At 50.1% G+C, this 17,205-nt stretch overlaps 1 protein-coding gene across 7 annotated transcripts in view; it reads right to left on the minus strand.

Moving 5' to 3' along the window:
• The window catches only part of LOC110498112 (arf-GAP with SH3 domain, ANK repeat and PH domain-containing protein 2-like), a 110,620-nt gene that overhangs the window by 39,348 nt on the left and 54,067 nt on the right, over window positions 1–17,205 (minus strand). For all 7 annotated transcript variants that reach the window (XM_036955081.1, XM_036955077.1, XM_036955078.1 and 4 more), the window contains exon 4: window positions 16,268–16,342. In XM_036955081.1, coding sequence (XP_036810976.1) covers window positions 16,268–16,342 — 75 coding nt within the window. The remainder of the gene's footprint in view (window positions 1–16,267; window positions 16,343–17,205) is intronic.

Here is a 17,205-nt window from a genome sequence, read left to right on the forward strand (position 1 = left end):
GCAACAGCAGCAGCAGCAGCAAAGGCAGCAGCAGGAGGAGCAACAGCAGCAGCAGGAGAAGCGACTGGTGCAGCAGGAGCAACAGCAGCAGCAGCAAAAGCAGCAGCAGGAGGAGCAACAGCAGCAGCAGCAAAATCAGCAGTGGGAGAGGCTGCACTACTTGGAGAGATGGACTTGGGAGGAGATTCTAGACGGGAAAGGACCCTGGGCAGAGCCAGGAGAATATTGCCGCCCCAAGGCCGAGCTGGAGGCAGCAAAAGCAGAGAGGCGGCATTATGAGGAACTAGCACGGCAGAGCGGATGGAAGCCCGAGAGTCACCCCCAAAAATGTCTTGGGGGGGGGCACAGGGGGAGTGTGGCAGAGTCAGGAGTCAGACCTGAGCCAACTCCCCCCGTTTATCGTGAGGAGCCAAGGAGGAGCTCAGAACCAGAGCTGGTGTTGGAGGTGAGCGAAGCAGAGACTGTGAAGGAGTTAATGGGGAAATTGGAGGAGAGTGATATGAGGGACTTGCTGGTTTGGTGCATGAGGCACGACATTCGCCCGACGGAGCGTGTCAGGGATTTAATGGCACCGGGGTCAGCTCTCCATACTCATCCTGAGGTGCGTGCGAGGGGTCTGGTGAAGACTGTGCCAGCCTCACGCACCAGGCCTCCTGTGCATCTCCCTAGCCTTGCACGTCCTGTGCCATCTCAGCACTACAGTGCTCCTAGCAGTGCTAACTGTGGCGGGCGTGGTGCTGGTCAGGCACCGTGTTATGCAGTTGTGCGCACGGTGTCCCCATTACGCGTGCTTAGCCCGGTGCGCTACATCCCAGCTCCCCACATCTGCCGGGCTAGGGTGAAGATCCAGCCAGGGCGGTTGGTGCCAGCCCTGCTCTCAAGATCTCCAGTACGCCTTCACGGCCCGGTCTATCCGTCACCACCTCCACGCACCAGCCCTCCGGTGGCAGCCCCCCGTACCAGGCTGTCTCTCCGGCCCATCCTTACAGGGGCTTCCTCCTCTCCAGCGCTGCCGGAGCCTCCCACCTGTCCGGCGCCTCTGCCGGAGCCTCTCGCCTGTCCGGCGCCGCTGCCGGAGCCTCCCGCCTGTCCGGCGCCTCTGCCGGAGCCTCCCGCCTGTCCGGCGCCGCTGCCGGAGCCTCCCGCCTGTCCGGCGCCTCTGCCGGAGCCTCCCGCCTGTCCGGCGCCGCTGCCGGAGCCTCCCGCCTGTCCGGCGCCTCTGCCGGAGCCTCCCGCCTGTCCGGCGCCTCTGCCGGAGCCTCCCGCCTGTCCGGCGCCGCTGCCGGAGCCTCCCGCCTGTCCGGCGCCTCTGCCGGAGCCTCCCGCCTGTCCGGCGCCTCTGCCGGAGCCTCCCGCCTGTCCGGCGCCGCTGCCGGAGCCTCCCGCCTGTCCGGCGCCGCTGCCGGAGCCTCCCGCCTGTCCGGCGCCGCTGCCGGAGCCTCCCGCCTGTCCGGCGCCGCTGCCGGAGCCTCCCGCCTGTCCGGCGCCGCTGCCGGAGCCTCCCGCCTGTCCGGCGCCGCTGCCGGAGTCTCCCGCCTCTCCGGCGCTACCAGGGCCTTCCTCTTCTCCAGCGTTGCCGGAGCTTCCCGTCTGCCCAGCGCCAGCTGAGCTTCCCGTCTGCCCAGCGGCGCCAGCGCCGTCCGTCTGCCCAGCGGCGCCAACGCCGCCCGTCTGCCAGGAGCCGCCAGTGCCGCCCGTCTGCCAGGAGCCGCCAGTGCCGCCCGTCTGCCAGGAGCCGCCAGTGCCGCCCGTCTGCCAGGAGCCGCCAGTGCCGCCCGTCTGCCAGGGGCCGCCAGTGCCGCCCGTCAGCCAGGGGCCGCCAGTGCCGCCCGTCAGCCAGGGGCCGCCAGTGCCGCCCGTCAGCCAGGGGCCGCCAGTGCCGCCAGTCAGCCAGGGGCCGCCAGTCAGCCAGGGGCCGCCAGTGCCGCCAGTCAGCCAGGGGCCGCCAGTGCCGCCAGTCAGCCAGGGGCCGCCAGTGCCGCCAGTAAGCCAGGGGCCGCCAGTAAGCCAGGGGCCGCCAGTGCCGCCAGTCAGCCAGGGGCCGCCAGTAAGCCAGGGGCCGCCAGTGCCGTCAGTCAGCCAGGGGCCGCCCGAGCAGCTGCCCCTCTGTCCAGAGCAGCTGTCGCCCCTCTGTCCCAAGCTGCTGCCGCCCCTCTGTCCCGAGCAGCTGTCCCTCTGTCCCGAGCAGCTGTCCCTCTGTCCCGAGCAGCTGTCCCTCTGTCCCGAGCAGCTGTCCCTCTGTCCCGAGCAGCTGCCGCCCCTCTGTCCCGAGCTGCTATCGCCCCTCTGTCCCGAGCTGCTATCGCCCCTCTGTCCCGAGCTGCTATCGCCCCTCTGTCCCGAGCTGCTATCGCCCCTCTGTCCCGAGCAGCTGCCCCTCTGTCCCGAGCAGCTGCCCCTCTGTCCCGAGCAGCTGCTTCACCTCTGTCCCGAGCTGCCCCTCTGTCCCGAGCAGCCCCTCTGTCCAGTGGGGTCATTGAGAGGGGTGGTCATGGTGAGTAAGCCAGGGAGGCGGACAATAAGGCGGACTAAGACAATGGTGAAGTGGGGTCCGCGTCCCGCGCCAGAGCCGCCACCGCGGACAGACGCCCACCCAGACCCTCCCCTATAGGTCAAGGTTTTGCGGCCGGAGTCCGCACCTTTGGGGGGGGGGTACTGTCACGTTCTGACCTCTATTTCTGTTGTTTTGTATTTATTTAGTATGGTCAGGGCGTGAGTTGGGTGGGCAGTCTGTTTGTTTTTCTATGTTTTGGGGCATTTCTATGTTTTCGGCCTAGTATGGTTCTCAATCAGAGGCAGGTGTCATTAGTTGTCTCTGATTGAGAATCATACTTAGGTAGCCTGGGTTTCACTGTGTGTTTGTGGGTGATTGTTCCTGTCACTGTGTTTGTCGTCACAGGATAGGACTGTTTTGCGTTCTCACATTTCTTGTTTTCGTTAGTTTGTTCATGTGTAGTGATTTATTAAAATATGAACAACCACCACGCTGCGCTTTGGTCCGCTTCTCTTCCTCCTACAGACGAACGCCCTTACAATGAGACCCTAGTCCATCACTCTTTCCTTACACAATTTCATAGCCTATAGAAATGTTGCGCAACATGAGCTCATGAAGTGTTTGATTCAATTTGATTTTAATTGATGTCAGAGGGATTAGAGGGACAATAGAGTGCTGAGTACCAGGCAGTTAGCAAGTTTGTTAGGCTACTAATGACCATCAGCAGCATCAGAGCCTGGAGAAGCCTAAATACCGTTACTAAACAGTCAGGTGGAATTTGACTGCCTTCATGACTTGTGACCGCCGGTGTGCCAGTAATACGGTCACCGCAACAGTCCTACTCATGATTAAATGTTTTAACATTTCTCTTAACAACAATCCTTGGAGGTTTCTTTGGTACCTTGGTGTTCATGGCTATGGTGACAATATTATGGTCTGTCCAGGCCACTGGCATTGATCTGGCTTTTAAGCATTGCAATGGTATATTACAGAAGATCAGATCAATGCACGCGTCTGAACGGTGACCTAACTTAGTAGTATCATTAACCAATTGTTTCAAACCACAGCTCTCAGCATATATCATTCATTTAGTTATATTTTAATTATTATGATCCTTCCAATTTATATTAAAATCACCCAAGATAATTGCATCTCTGTTACTGTTACGGTGCGTGAATGAGGACCCAAAAGCGAATTAACTTAAACAGAGCTTCTTTAATTACCAAACATAGGTAGGCTCAGACGGACCGGCAGATTCCGACAGGACAAGACAAGGTTACAGCAAACATGACGACAGTCTGGTTCAGGCATGAAACACAACAAACAAGAATCCGACAAGGACAGGAACAAAAACAGAGAGAGATATAGGGGACCAATCAGAGGGAAAAAGGGAACAGGTGGGAAAAGGGGTGACGAGGTGGTTAGGAGGAGACAAGGCACAGCTGGGGGAAAGAGGGGGTGGAAAGGTAACCTAACAACGACCAGCAGAGGGAGACAGGGTGAAGGGAAAGGACAGAGACAAGACACAACATGACAGTACATGACAGTACCCCCCCACTCACCGAGCGCCTCCTGGCGCACTCGAGGAGGAAACCTGGCGGCAACGGAGGAAATCCTCGATCAGCGCACGGTCCAGCACGTCCCGAGAGGGAACCCAACTCCTCTCCTCAGGACCGTACCCCTCCCAATCTACGAGGTACTGGTGACCACGGCCCCGAGGACGCATGTCCAAAATTCTACGGACCCTGTAGATGGGTGCGCCCTCGACAAGGATGGGGGGGGGGGGGGGAAGACGAGCGGGGGCGCGAAGGACGGGCTTGATGCAGGAGACATGGAAGACCGGGTGGACGCGACGAAGGTATCGCGGAAGAAGAAGTCGAACTGCGACAGGATTAATGACCCGAGAAATACGGAACGGACCAATGAACCGCGGGGTCAACTTGCGAGAAGCCGTCTTAAGGGGAAGGTTCTGAGTGGAGAGCCAAACTCTCTGACCGCGACAATATCTAGGACTCTTAGTTCTACGCTTATTAGCAGCCCTCACAGTCTGCGTCCTATAACGGCAAAGTGCAGACCTGACCCTCTTCCAGGTGCGCCCGCAACGTTGGACAAAAGCCTGAGCGGAGGGGACGCTGGACTCGGCGAACTGAGATGAGAACAGCGGAGGCTGGTACCCGAGGCTACTCTGAAAAGGAGATAGCCCGGTCGCAGACGAAGGAAGCGAGTTGTGGGCGTATTCTGCCCAGGGGAGCTGTTCTGACCAAGACGCAGGGTTACGAAAAGAAAGACTGCGTAAGATGCGACCAATAGTCTGATTGGCCCGTTCTGCTTGACCGTTAGACTGGGGGTGAAAGCCGGAAGAGAGACTGACGGAAGCCCCAATCAAACGGCAAAACTCCCTCCAAAATTGAGACGTGAATTGCGGACCTCTGTCCGAAACGACGTCTGACGGAAGGCCATGAATTCTGAAAACATTCTCGATGATGATTTGTGCCGTCTCTTTAGCAGAAGGAAGCTTAGCAAGGGGAATGAAATGAGCCGCCTTAGAGAACCTATCGACAACCGTAAGAATAACAGTCTTCCCCGCTGACGAAGGCAGTCCGGTGACAAAATCTAAGGCGATGTGAGACCACGGTCGAGAAGGAATAGGAAGCGGCCTGAGACGGCCGGCAGGAGGAGAGTTACCGGACTTAGTCTGCGCGCAGACCGAACAAGCAGCCACGAAACGACGCGTGTCATGCTCCCGGGTGGGCCACCAAAAACGCTGGCGAATGGAAGCAAGCGTACCCCGAACGCCAGGGTGGCCGGCTAACTTGGCAGAGTGAGCCCACTGAAGAACGGCCAGACGAGTAGGAACGGGAACGAAAAGAAGGTTCCTAGGACAAGCGCGCGGCGACGGAGTGTGAGTGAGCGCTTGTTTTACCTGCCTCTCAATTCCCCAGACAGTCAACCCGACAACACGCCCCTCAGGGAGAATCCCCTCGGGGTCAGTGGAGGCTACTGAAGAACTGAAGAGACGAGACAAAGCATCAGGCTTGGTGTTCTTAGAGCCCGGACGATAAGAAATCACGAACTCGAAACGAGCGAAAAACAGCGCCCAACGCGCCTGACGCGCATTAAGTCGTTTGGCAGAACGGATGTACTCAAGGTTCCTATGGTCAGTCCAAACGACAAAAGGAACGGTCGCCCCCTCCAACCACTGTCGCCATTCGCCTAGGGCTAACCGGATGGCGAGCAGTTCGCGGTTACCCACATCATAGTTACGTTCCGACGGCGACAGGCGATGAGAAAAATACGCGCATGGGTGGACCTTGTCGTCAGAGAGGGAGCGCTGAGAAAGAATGGCTCCCACGCCCACCTCTGACGCGTCAACCTCGACAACGAACTGTCTAGAGACAGGTGCCTCTCTGGAGAGAAAACACAATATCACACTGGGTGAGGAACGAGCGGCATTCAGTGGGCTCCCCAGAGTAACACGGCGGGTTATTGATTCTGGGCTCCGGAGATTCGAAAGCCCTGGAAGTGGCCGGTGGATCGAGGCGGAGATGGTGAACCTGTTCTGTGAGGTTGGAGACTTGGGTGGCCAGGGTCTCAACGGCATGTCGAGCAGCAGACACTTCCTGCTCGTGTCTGCCTAGCATCGCTCCCTGGATCCCGACGGCTGAGTGGAGAGGATCCGAAGTCGCTGGGTCCATTCTTGGTCGGATTCTTCTGTTACGGTGCGTGAATGAGGACCCAAAAGCGAATTAACTTAAACAGAGCTTCTTTAATTACCAAACATAGGTAGGCTCAGACGGACCGGCAGATTCCGACAGGACAAGACAAGGTTACAGCAAACATGACGACAGTCTGGTTCAGGCATGAAACACAACAAACAAGAATCCGACAAGGACAGGAACAAAAACAGAGAGAGATATAGGGGACTAATCAGAGGGAAAAAGGGAACAGGTGGGAAAAGGGGTGACGAGGTGGTTAGGAGGAGACAAGGCACAGCTGGGGGAAAGAGGGGGTGGAAAGGTAACCTAACAACGACCAGCAGAGGGAGACAGGGTGAAGGGAAAGGACAGAGACAAGACACAACATGACAGTACATGACAGTTACTGTGGCCTGCTCAAACCCAGTGCATACGTCATCCAGATAGGACACCTTAGAGCTAGGAGGTCGAAACACACATCTTACCAATATGGGTGCCTGGTGAAGCAGATAGCCCATAGTGACTCTATTTGACATATATTGTCATCCCTCCTCTTAAAGGGTATATGATTCTGAATGTACAGTGCTACACTCCCACCATTCCTATTCCTGTCCCTTCCAAGTAGACTACATTCATTAATGTTAATTTGCCCATCATTAACAGATGCATCCAAATGGGTTTCGGTCAAAGCAGAAATATGAATATTATTTATGTTGACCAAGTTAAAAACCTCATGTATTTTGTTAGGAAGGCTAACCTTAGCTATACGCAGCCCTTTCCTTGTCAAGTGAAGATTGATAGAGCATGTTTTTGTTATACTGTAGTTGAAGTTGTCATGACACACTACAACACAGGGATTAAAATAGCCAGGGAGCTACTCTAGAGTCCCGACTCTTTTTTTGTTTTCGCCTAAAATGACATACCCAAATGTAACTGCCTGTAGCTCAGGACCTGAAGCAATGATATGCATATTCTTGATACCATTTGAAAGGAAACTCTTTGAAGTTTGTGGAAATGTGAAATTAATGTTGGAGAATATAGCACATAGGATCTGGTAAAAGATAATAAAAAATAAAAAAATGCGTTTTCAATTTTTTGGTTTTGTTCCATTATCTTTGAAATGCAAGAGAAAGGCCATAATATTGCAGTTTAGGCACATAGATTTAGCAGTGTGTGTGCAAAGTTTCAGATTGATGCAGTGAAGCATTGCAATACTGCACCGTATTTTGTATCAAGTCTGCCCAAATGTGCCGAATTGGTCAAGTGATACATTATCAAGTACATAACTATAGAGAATGGTAATACAATATGGTATGATATGGTAATACAACATTTAAATTTACACACTCCCAGGAATGTCATACATGATGGTGGATCACTAGCTTATACACTAACTTTCACACATCTAGATGGCCAGGCGGGGAGGGTGTGGAGACAGCTGCGGTTCAAGCTGTAGAACCCAGTTCCTACATTTGAATGTAAAAATGTTTTTTTTTATCCTTAGCCTGTTCATGTAAAGTTTATCCATCACCAAGGACTCGTTGGTTCAGGCAACCCTTTTCTTTCATGATGGGATACTGTTTATTTCTCCTTTCATTGAGCTCCATGGGGAAGTGATCATTCCAAAATCAGTGTTTCTGAGTTCTCTGCCCATGCTCTTCGCCATTTCCTTTTGCTTAAAATGTTCAAAACATGCAATAACAGCCTGTGGCCTATTTCCAGAGGTGTTACCCTTTCTATGGACTCTGGAGAAAGGGACATTACGCACAACATCTGTGGGCACGATATAAAGTCTCAGACAGTGTCCTTACAGCCTCTGCTGTTGTCATTCTTCGGTATCCCTGAAAAGATGATTGTCTCGCATTGATGGACACTCTACATCAAGCAAGGTTCTTTAAGTTGTTTGTTCTCCCTTTGCACCACATCCACCTTGCTATGAATAGAGTCTACAGTACCTTTCAGCGCTGTGTTCTCTTTCCTTAGATCATCAATCTGACATTGGCTGAATTTTAGACTGGCACATAATGCATTGTTGTCCTCTCGTAGTATATTCAAGACATCACTTTTTAGAGTGGCCTTTTATTGTCCCCCAGCACAAGGTGCACCTGTGTGATGATCATTCTGTTTAATCAGCTTCTTGATATGCCACACGTGTCAGGTGGATGGACTATCTTGGAAAATAGTGAAATGCTCACTAAAATGGATGTAAACAAATTTGTGCACAACATTTGAGAAAAATAAGCTTTTTGTGCATATGGAACATTTCTGGGATCTTTAATTTCAGCTTATGAAACATGGAACCAACACTTTACATGTTACGTTTATATTTTTGTTCAGTATATTTCAGACTGACATGTCTTCATTCCATTTTCTTTTTACATTTTGGGATTGTGTGTGTATTGTTATTGTATCGTTAGACATTGCTGCACTGTGGGAGCTAGAATCATAAGCATTTTGCTGCACCTGTGATAACACCTGCAAAACGGTGTACGCGACCAATAAACTTAACACTGTTTCAGTGGCTGCACCACTGAACAGCTAAACACATTTCCCATCGTAATACAGCGTTCAACAGCTGTTCGATCAAATGCTAGATTATGCAACCCCTTTTCCAGCCTGCACCAATGAATAAACAGTGATTAGGGACAAACAAAAACAGACATTAACGGGTGAAATTGCCTGTGTAATTTTCTCTTCATACACTGCAGCGGTGGCCGTAATCGCTGCTTCTGAGGCCGATGAAAATACTGTTAAACATGATGAGATGGATTAACTGATTGTACTGCTAATTTGTTTCTTTATTGTGGATTTTCTGACTGCATCCTGATCACTAACTTCAGAGAGCACTGGTTGCTACAGTATCATGATTTTCTAAATGTTATGGCTCCTTTCTGCTGAAGCCTTAAAATGTAACAGTGTTTTTCAAATCAAATCATTATTTCAGTGGCCGCCATAAAGGCATTTTTATAATTTCATTAACTGGAATGAAAAAAGGTGGTGGTATAAAATGTGACGCATCCTGGAACAAAAGCTCATCTTTCTAAAGCTTTGTTACAATAAATGTACTACCGCATTATTACAATCAATCTGGAGCTATTTTGCTGTCATATTAAACATATTGCCTGAATCTCATTTTTACAGTTCTAGGATGCATCCCAAATGGTACCCCCTGGTTTAATTTATTCTAGACTTCTACACTACTGTCCTTGTCTTAGTGAACATGGTCAATAGCCACCGGTGGCCTCTAAGGCTTCAAATGTTTAAGTGTACTTTCCAGTGCTTCAGAATGGAATGTCTCCACTGTTGAGGAGGTGCAGTAGTGGTAGACCTACATGCCTGTCCAGTGAATTGGAATGTGACCTGTAAGGGCCTTTTCAAGACCTCAAACCTAAACATAAAAATGACAGATTTCAACTTCAACCTGTTCTTGCTGCAGTCAAGAGCACCTGTTAAAAACCCATGATTTATGATGCTACCACTCCCTAATCTGTTCTTGGTGAGGAATAAAGGTGAGATCATTCCTTTGGCAGAGGTGCTAGGAGCTAAAAGGCTCAGTGATCATTCCGTGTGGGCGGGTGGGTTTCACAATTCACTGGTCCACTATGGGGGGATCATCTGGGCTCACATCAGTCGGGACTCAGGATCTACCCACTACTTGCTTGCGTGTGTGTGTTCATAGATACAAAGGATCAGAACGTTTAGCATTGGAAGGGATGACGTCACCCCAGTGTCCAGTCCAGTCCGTAAATCCCCATGGCTCTGGTGTTTGGTGGCCTCAGCACTTTCCACCAGTCTGTTTATGTTCAGTGTTTGGAGTTGGAAGGTGGGTTAGGTGGAGCTGTGGCCCCCAGTCAGCAACAATAACCTTTCCACCAAGTAAGAGGGCATTAGCCAGCACTTTGCCACAGACAGACAGGGAGTGTATGCTGTGTCATCGTTAGTTGTGTCCTATTCCAGTTTGGACTAAGGAGATTTCAGTAGAACTTCACATACAGTGTATGACGTTCCAACTGAAGTACTTAACCAATATGAATCTTGGCTTACTTTAAGCTTTCTAGGGCTGTCTTTGACTCAGTAGAAGCAGACTGGACCCAGGCTAGTGTAGCCAGAAACACTGTAACCTTGAACACACACCCACACATATGCATGCAGGCACATAGGCCTACACACACGCACGCAGGCAGGTAGGCATGCACGCATACACACATGAATGCATATACGCAAACACACACACTGAGTTCACAGTGCCGCAGGTCAGGAGTGTATGAGTCATTCACCGTCCATACGGAAGTAACATTAAAATTCCAAAGTGAAAGGAAACTGAAAACGCAGGGGTCCTAACCTCATAACTCCACAGAGCAGCATGTCAAATCCTCAACATCCTTTCCCTGTTGAGGTGGGAACAGCAGGAAGAAGAGATGAGTGGAGCGTAAAACAGCCTCAAATTAGTTTTGAACTAAATGGTTATGGTGTGAAAGCCCTGTAATCTCAGCTCAATTACTGTCAGTCTCCCATGGGAACGGCTAAGTACCATCCCAGACCGCAGTCACTGAAAATATACGAGCCAATGTCAAGCCAACGTTGTCGACTCTACAAAGTGCTTTAACCGTCTCTACAAAGTGCTTTAACTCAACCCCCAGCCATACTTACACAATGCATTTACTGAACAGTATTCATGTCTGTGACATACTCACAATGAACATAAGACTATTGAATCTGACGTGGTCTCCTCTTGATGATATCCAGGTGATATGGGAAATATAGCAATATGATCATGGGAGTAGGAAGGACAGGAGAGTCTGTTTTATGTTTGAGTCAGACTAGATGAAACCCTAATTAGGCTAGAGCGGTGTGTCTGGGATGGAGGGTCTCTCTCTCTCACTCTCTACCCAACACTACTCAGGCTGGTCTAGACGCCTTCCTCCTGCTCTCCACAGGTACTTTCCCTGGGAGAGGAAAAGAGGAATAATGATGAGATAGTGAGGGGGGATAGCGAACGGTACGCATTGCAAGCTGGGATGGAAAGTCTTCAATTCATCACTTTCTGTCTCTCACTCATACAAACATACTTTCTCTCGCTCTCCCCTCCCTCCCTCAGTGGTAATGGATAGACAGGATAAATGAGTCAGAGCAGAGCACCATGACTAGCACCTCATTAGCCCCATGTCAAGAGTGTAAGGAGAGTCCCCAGTCACCATGTCAAGAGTGTAAGGAGAGTCCCCAGTCACCATGTCAAGAGTGTAAGGAGAGTCACCATGTCAAGAGTGTAAGGAGAGTCCCCAGTCACCATGTCAAGAGTGTAAGGAGAGTCACCATGTCAAGAGTGTAAGGAGAGTCCCCAGTCACCATGTCAAGAGTGTAAGGAGAGTCCCCAGTCACCATGTCAAGAGTGTAAGGAGAGTCACCAGTCACCATGTCAAGAGTGTAAGGAGAGTCCCCAGTCACCATGTCAAGAGTGTAAGGAGAGTCCCCAGTCACCATGTCAAGAGTGTAAGGAGAGTCACCAGTCACCATGTCAAGAGTGTAAGGAGAGTCACCAGTCACCATGTCAAGAGTGTAAGGAGAGTCCCCAGTCACCATGTCAAGAGTGTAAGGAGAGTCCCCAGTCACCATGTCAAGAGTGTAAGGAGAGTCCCCAGTCACCATGTCAAGAGTGTAAGGAGAGTCACCATGTCAAGAGTGTAAGGAGAGTCACCAGTCACCATGTCAAGAGTGTAAGGAGAGTCCCCAGTCACCATGTCAAGAGTGTAAGGAAAGTCCCCAGTCACCATGTCAAGAGTGTAAGGAGAGTCACCATGTCAAGAGTGTAAGGAGAGTCACCATGTCAAGAGTGTAAGGAGAGTCACCAGTCACCATGTCAAGAGTGTAAGGAGAGTCCCCAGTCACCATGTCAAGAGTGTAAGGAGAGTCCCCAGTCACCATGTCAAGAGTGTAAGGAGAGTCCCCAGTCACCATGTCAAGAGTGTAAGGAGAGTCCCCAGTCACCATGTCAAGAGAGTAAGGAGAGTCCCCAGTCACCATGTCAAGAGTGTAAGGAGAGTCCCCAGTCACCATGTCAAGAGTGTAAGGAGAGTCACCATGTCAAGAGTGTAAGGAGAGTCACCAGTGGGGTAGTGAGCAGATCTGCACCATTCTCCCTCTCTGTCAGTGTTCACAGTTCAGAGGCCTATGGCTTCACTCTCGGCAGACAAGAGAGGCTCTGTACACAAGTCTGATGTAGCCTGTCGATGCCAAAGTTACAACGGAGAGAGAGAAAGACAGAGGGAGAGGGCAAGGGACAGAAACAAGAGTGTCCTCCAAGAAAGCAAGAGAATGTATGAGTGATGAGAAGCCATGAGGTAACTAGGGAGTACTGTAGCTAGCTAGTGACTAGCTAGTAGTCTTTCTTAGGAGAGAGAGAGAGAGAGAGAGAGAGAGCGAGAGCGAATAAAAAAGAGAGACAGAGAGAGAAAGATAGAGGGAACAGCCTCATTAGTGCTAGTACACATCAGACAGTGGCACTTATGACCCACGTGGTTGTGGTGCAGAGGTCAGAGCAGAAAGTAATGAGTGCTGATGGGATTAGAGGCCTGGCAGACTGGAGGGGTGTCTGGGATGGGCCTGGTAGACTGGAGGGGTGTCTGGGCTGGGCCTGGTAGACTGGAGGGGTGTCTGGGCTGGGCCTGGTAGACTGGAGGGATGTCTGGGCTGGGCTGGACCTGGTAGACTGGAGGGGTGTCTGGGCTGGGCCTGGTAGACTGGAGGGGTGTCTGGGCTGGGCCTGGTAGACTGGATGGGTGTCTGGGCTGGGCTGGACCTGGTAGACTGGAGGGGTGTCTGGGCTGGGCTGGACCTGGTAGACTGGAGGGGTGTCTGGGCTGGGCTGGACCTGGTAGACTGGAGGGGTGTCTGGGCTGGGCCTGGTAGGCTGGAGGTGTGTCTGGGCTGGGCCTGGTAGACTGGAGGGGTGTCAGGGCTGGGCTGGGCCTGGTAGACTGGAGGGGTGTCTGGGCTGGGCCTGGTAAACTGGAGGGGTGTCTGGGCTGGGTTGTCTGGGGCCGGCCTCCCATGGATATAGACAGGATTCTGACTGCATTCCTGCAGTATGCTGTCTGCCCCATCACACGCTGGCTGGCTGACTGGTTTGTCCTGGAGCTAGTAGAAGACTTGACATGTGTGATGGAGTGTAGTTAATGTGTTGGCTAGTGCAAGAGTGGTATGCTGTTTATAGTTTCCACCCCCAACACACACACACATAGGAAATCATGGGGTCTGGGGTAACACTGTACCAGCAGGAAAACACTCATCTCATACAGCTTCTCTGTTCTCTACGAGGTACAAAACATTGCTAGTACCTAGTAATTACCATCACACACACAGAAGCGTGAGTTACCACAGTACAGCAGGGTAATAGGAGAACCTTTACCTTCATACAAATCCCTATAGAGGTCTAATAACAAACACCACACAGTCCAAAAGAAAGACATGGAGGATAGTGTGAGTGTCCAACATAGAGACATGGAGGATAGTGTGAGTGTCCAAAAGAAAGACATGGAGGATAATGTGAGTGTCCAACATAGAGACATGGAGGATAGTGTGAGTGTCCAAAAGAAAGACATGGAGGATAGTGTGAGTGTCCAACATAGAGACATGGAGGATAGTGTGAGTGTCCAACAGAAAGACACGGAAGATAGTGTGTGTCCAACAGAAAGACACGGAGGATAGTGTGTGTCCAACAGAAAGACACGGAGGATAGTGTGTGTCCAACAGAAAGACACGGAGGATAGTGTGTGTCCAACAGAAAGACACGGAGGATAGTGTGTGTCCAACAGAAAGACACGGAGGATAGTGTGAGTGTCCAACAGAAAGACACGGAGGATAGTGTGAGTGTCCAACAGAAAGACACAGAGGATAGTTTGAGTGTCCAACAGAAAGACACGGAGGATAGTGTCAGTGTCCAACATAGAGACATGGAGGATAGTGTGAGTGTCCAACAGAAAGACATGGAGGATAGTGTCAGTGTCCAACAGAAAGACATGGAGGATAGTGTCAGTGTCCAACATAGAGACATGGAGGATAGTGTGAGTGTCCAACAGAAAGACATGGAGGATAGTGTGAGTGTCCAACAGAAAGACACGGAGGATAGTTTGAGTGTCCAACAGAAAGACACGGAGGATAGTGTGAGTGTCCAACAGAAAGACACGGAGGATAGTGTGAGTGTCCAACAGAAAGACACGGAGGATAGTGTGAGTGTCCAACAGAAAGACACGGAGGATAGTGTGAGTGTCCAACAGAAAGACATGGAGGATAGTGTGTGTCCAACAGAAAGACACGGAGGATAGTGTGAGTGTCCAACAGAAAGACACGGAGGATAGTTTGAGTGTCCAACAGAAAGACACGGAGGATAGTGTGAGTGTCCAACAGAAAGACACGGAGGATAGTGTGAGTGTCCAACAGAAAGACACGGAGGATAGTGTGAGTGTCCAACAGAAAGACACGGAGGATAGTGTGAGTGTCCAACAGAAAGACATGGAGGATAGTGTGTGTCCAACAGAAAGACACGGAGGATAGTGTGAGTGTCCAACAGAAAGACACGGAGGATAGTGTGAGTGTCCAACAGAAAGACACGGAGGATAGTGTGAGTGTCCAACAGAAAGACATGGAAGATAGTGTGAGTGTCCAACAGAAAGACACGGAGGATAGTGTGAGTGTCCAACAGAAAGACATGGAGGATAGTGTGAGTGTCCAACAGAAAGACACGGAGGATAGTGTGAGTGTCCAACAGAAAGACACGGAGGATAGTGTGAGTGTCCAACAGAAAGACACGGAGGATAGTGTGAGTGTCCAACAGAAAGACACGGAGGATAGTGTCAGTGTCCAACATAGAGACATGGAGGATAGTGTGAGTGTCCAACAGAAAGACATGGAGGATAGTGTCAGTGTCCAACAGAAAGACATAGAGGATAGTGTGAGTGTCCAACAGAAAGACATGGAGGATAGTGTCAGTGTCCAACATAGAGACATGGAGGATAGTGTGAGTGTCCAACAGAAAGACATGGAGGATAGTGTCAGTGTCCAACATAGAGACATGGAGGATAGTGTGAGTGTCCAACAGAAAGACACGGAGGATAGTGTCAGTGTCCAACATAGAGACATGGAGGATAGTGTGAGTGTCCAACAGAAAGACACGGAGGATAGTGTCAGTGTCCAACAGAAAGACACGGAGGATAGTGTGAGTGTCCAACAGAAAGACACGGAGGATAGTGTGAGTGTCCAACAGAAAGACACGGAGGATAGTGTGAGTGTCCAACAGAAAGACACGGAGGATAGTGTGAGTGTCCAACAGAAAGACATGGAGGATAGTGTGAGTGTCCAACAGAAAGACACGGAGGATAGTGTGAGTGTCCAACAGAAAGACACGGAGGATAGTGTGAGTGTCCAACAGAAAGACACGGAGGATAGTGTGAGTGTCCAACAGAAAGACACGGAGGATAGTGTGAGTGTCCAACAGAAAGACACAGGGGATAGTGTGAGTGTCCAACAGAAAGACACGGAGGATAGTGTGAGTGTCCAACAGAAAGACACGGAGGATAGTGTCAGTGTCCAACATAGAGACATGGAGGATAGTGTGAGTGTCCAACAGAAAGACATGGAGGATAGTGTCAGTGTCCAACAGAAAGACATAGAGGATAGTGTGAGTGTCCAACAGAAAGACATGGAGGATAGTGTCAGTGTCCAACATAGAGACATGGAGGATAGTGTGAGTGTCCAACAGAAAGACATGGAGGATAGTGTCAGTGTCCAACATAGAGACATGGAGGATAGTGTGAGTGTCCAACATAGAGACATGGAGGATAGTGTGAGTGTCCAACAGAAAGACATGGAGGATAGTGTCAGTGTCCAACATAGAGACATGGAGGATAGTGTGAGTGTCCAACAGAAAGACATGGAGGATAGTGTGAGTGTCCAACAGAAAGACATGGAGGATAGTGTCAGTGTCCAACAGAAAGACATGGAGGATAGTGTGAGTGTCCAACAGAAAGACATGGAGGATAGTGTCAGTGTCCAACATAGAGACATGGAGGATAGTGTTCCTCACCCCTTTGACTCCTTTCAGGTCTCCTTTCAGCAGGCTGTCCAGAGGGAAGGTGATGATGTTGTTCATGTTCTGGAACTGAATGGACACAGTGGAGAGAAGCTTAGGTCAGAGAGGGTTTAACACAAGCATGGGTGAATAGAGACAACCAGATATGTTGCATGTTGTTTAAATGTCCTCACCTTAGCTGGTTGTGTATGTGTGTGTGTGTGTCTGTTCTCAATGTCCTCTTGTAAAGACATTACCTCTGTATACGGTGCAACTGTGTGTTGAATTTCCTCTAAAGTGACATCTACTGTGGAATTAAAGGGATATGCAGTGTTTTGGCAAGGGTGTGGTGGGGGGTGCACTGCTACTAGCATTAGCTCAATTACATGCCAGCTGTTCCCATAGGCTTCCAGTCATTGAGACAACAACTATCCATTTAAAAGCGCATCTCAGCAGAAATGTGTATATCTATCTATTTATATATATATATACACACACATACATAGAGTATCAGTCAAAGGTTTGGACACACCTACTCATTCAAGAGTTTTTCTTTATTTTTACTATTTTCTACATTGTAGAATAATTGTGAGGACATCAAAACTATGAAATAACACATGGAATCATGTAGTAAACCAAAAAGTTTTAAACAAATCAAAATATATTTTAGATTTTAGATTCTTCAAAGTAGCCACCCTTTGCCTTGACAGCTTTGCACACTCAGTCACCTGGAATGCATTTCAATTAACAAATCAAATTCGAATCAAATGTATTTATATAGTATCCCTTCTTACATCAGCTGATATCTCAAAGTGCTGTACAGAAACCCAGCCTAAAACCCCAAACAGCAAGCAATGCAGGTGTAGAAGCACGGTAGCTAGGAAATAGATTTGTTAAAAGTTTGTTAAAAGTTAATTTGTGGAATTTCTTTCCTTCTTAATGCATTTCAGCCA

The sequence above is a fragment of the Oncorhynchus mykiss genome, chromosome 19, assembly GCF_013265735.2.
Source record: "Oncorhynchus mykiss isolate Arlee chromosome 19, USDA_OmykA_1.1, whole genome shotgun sequence".
Classification (NCBI taxonomy): Eukaryota; Metazoa; Chordata; class Actinopteri; order Salmoniformes; family Salmonidae; genus Oncorhynchus; species Oncorhynchus mykiss.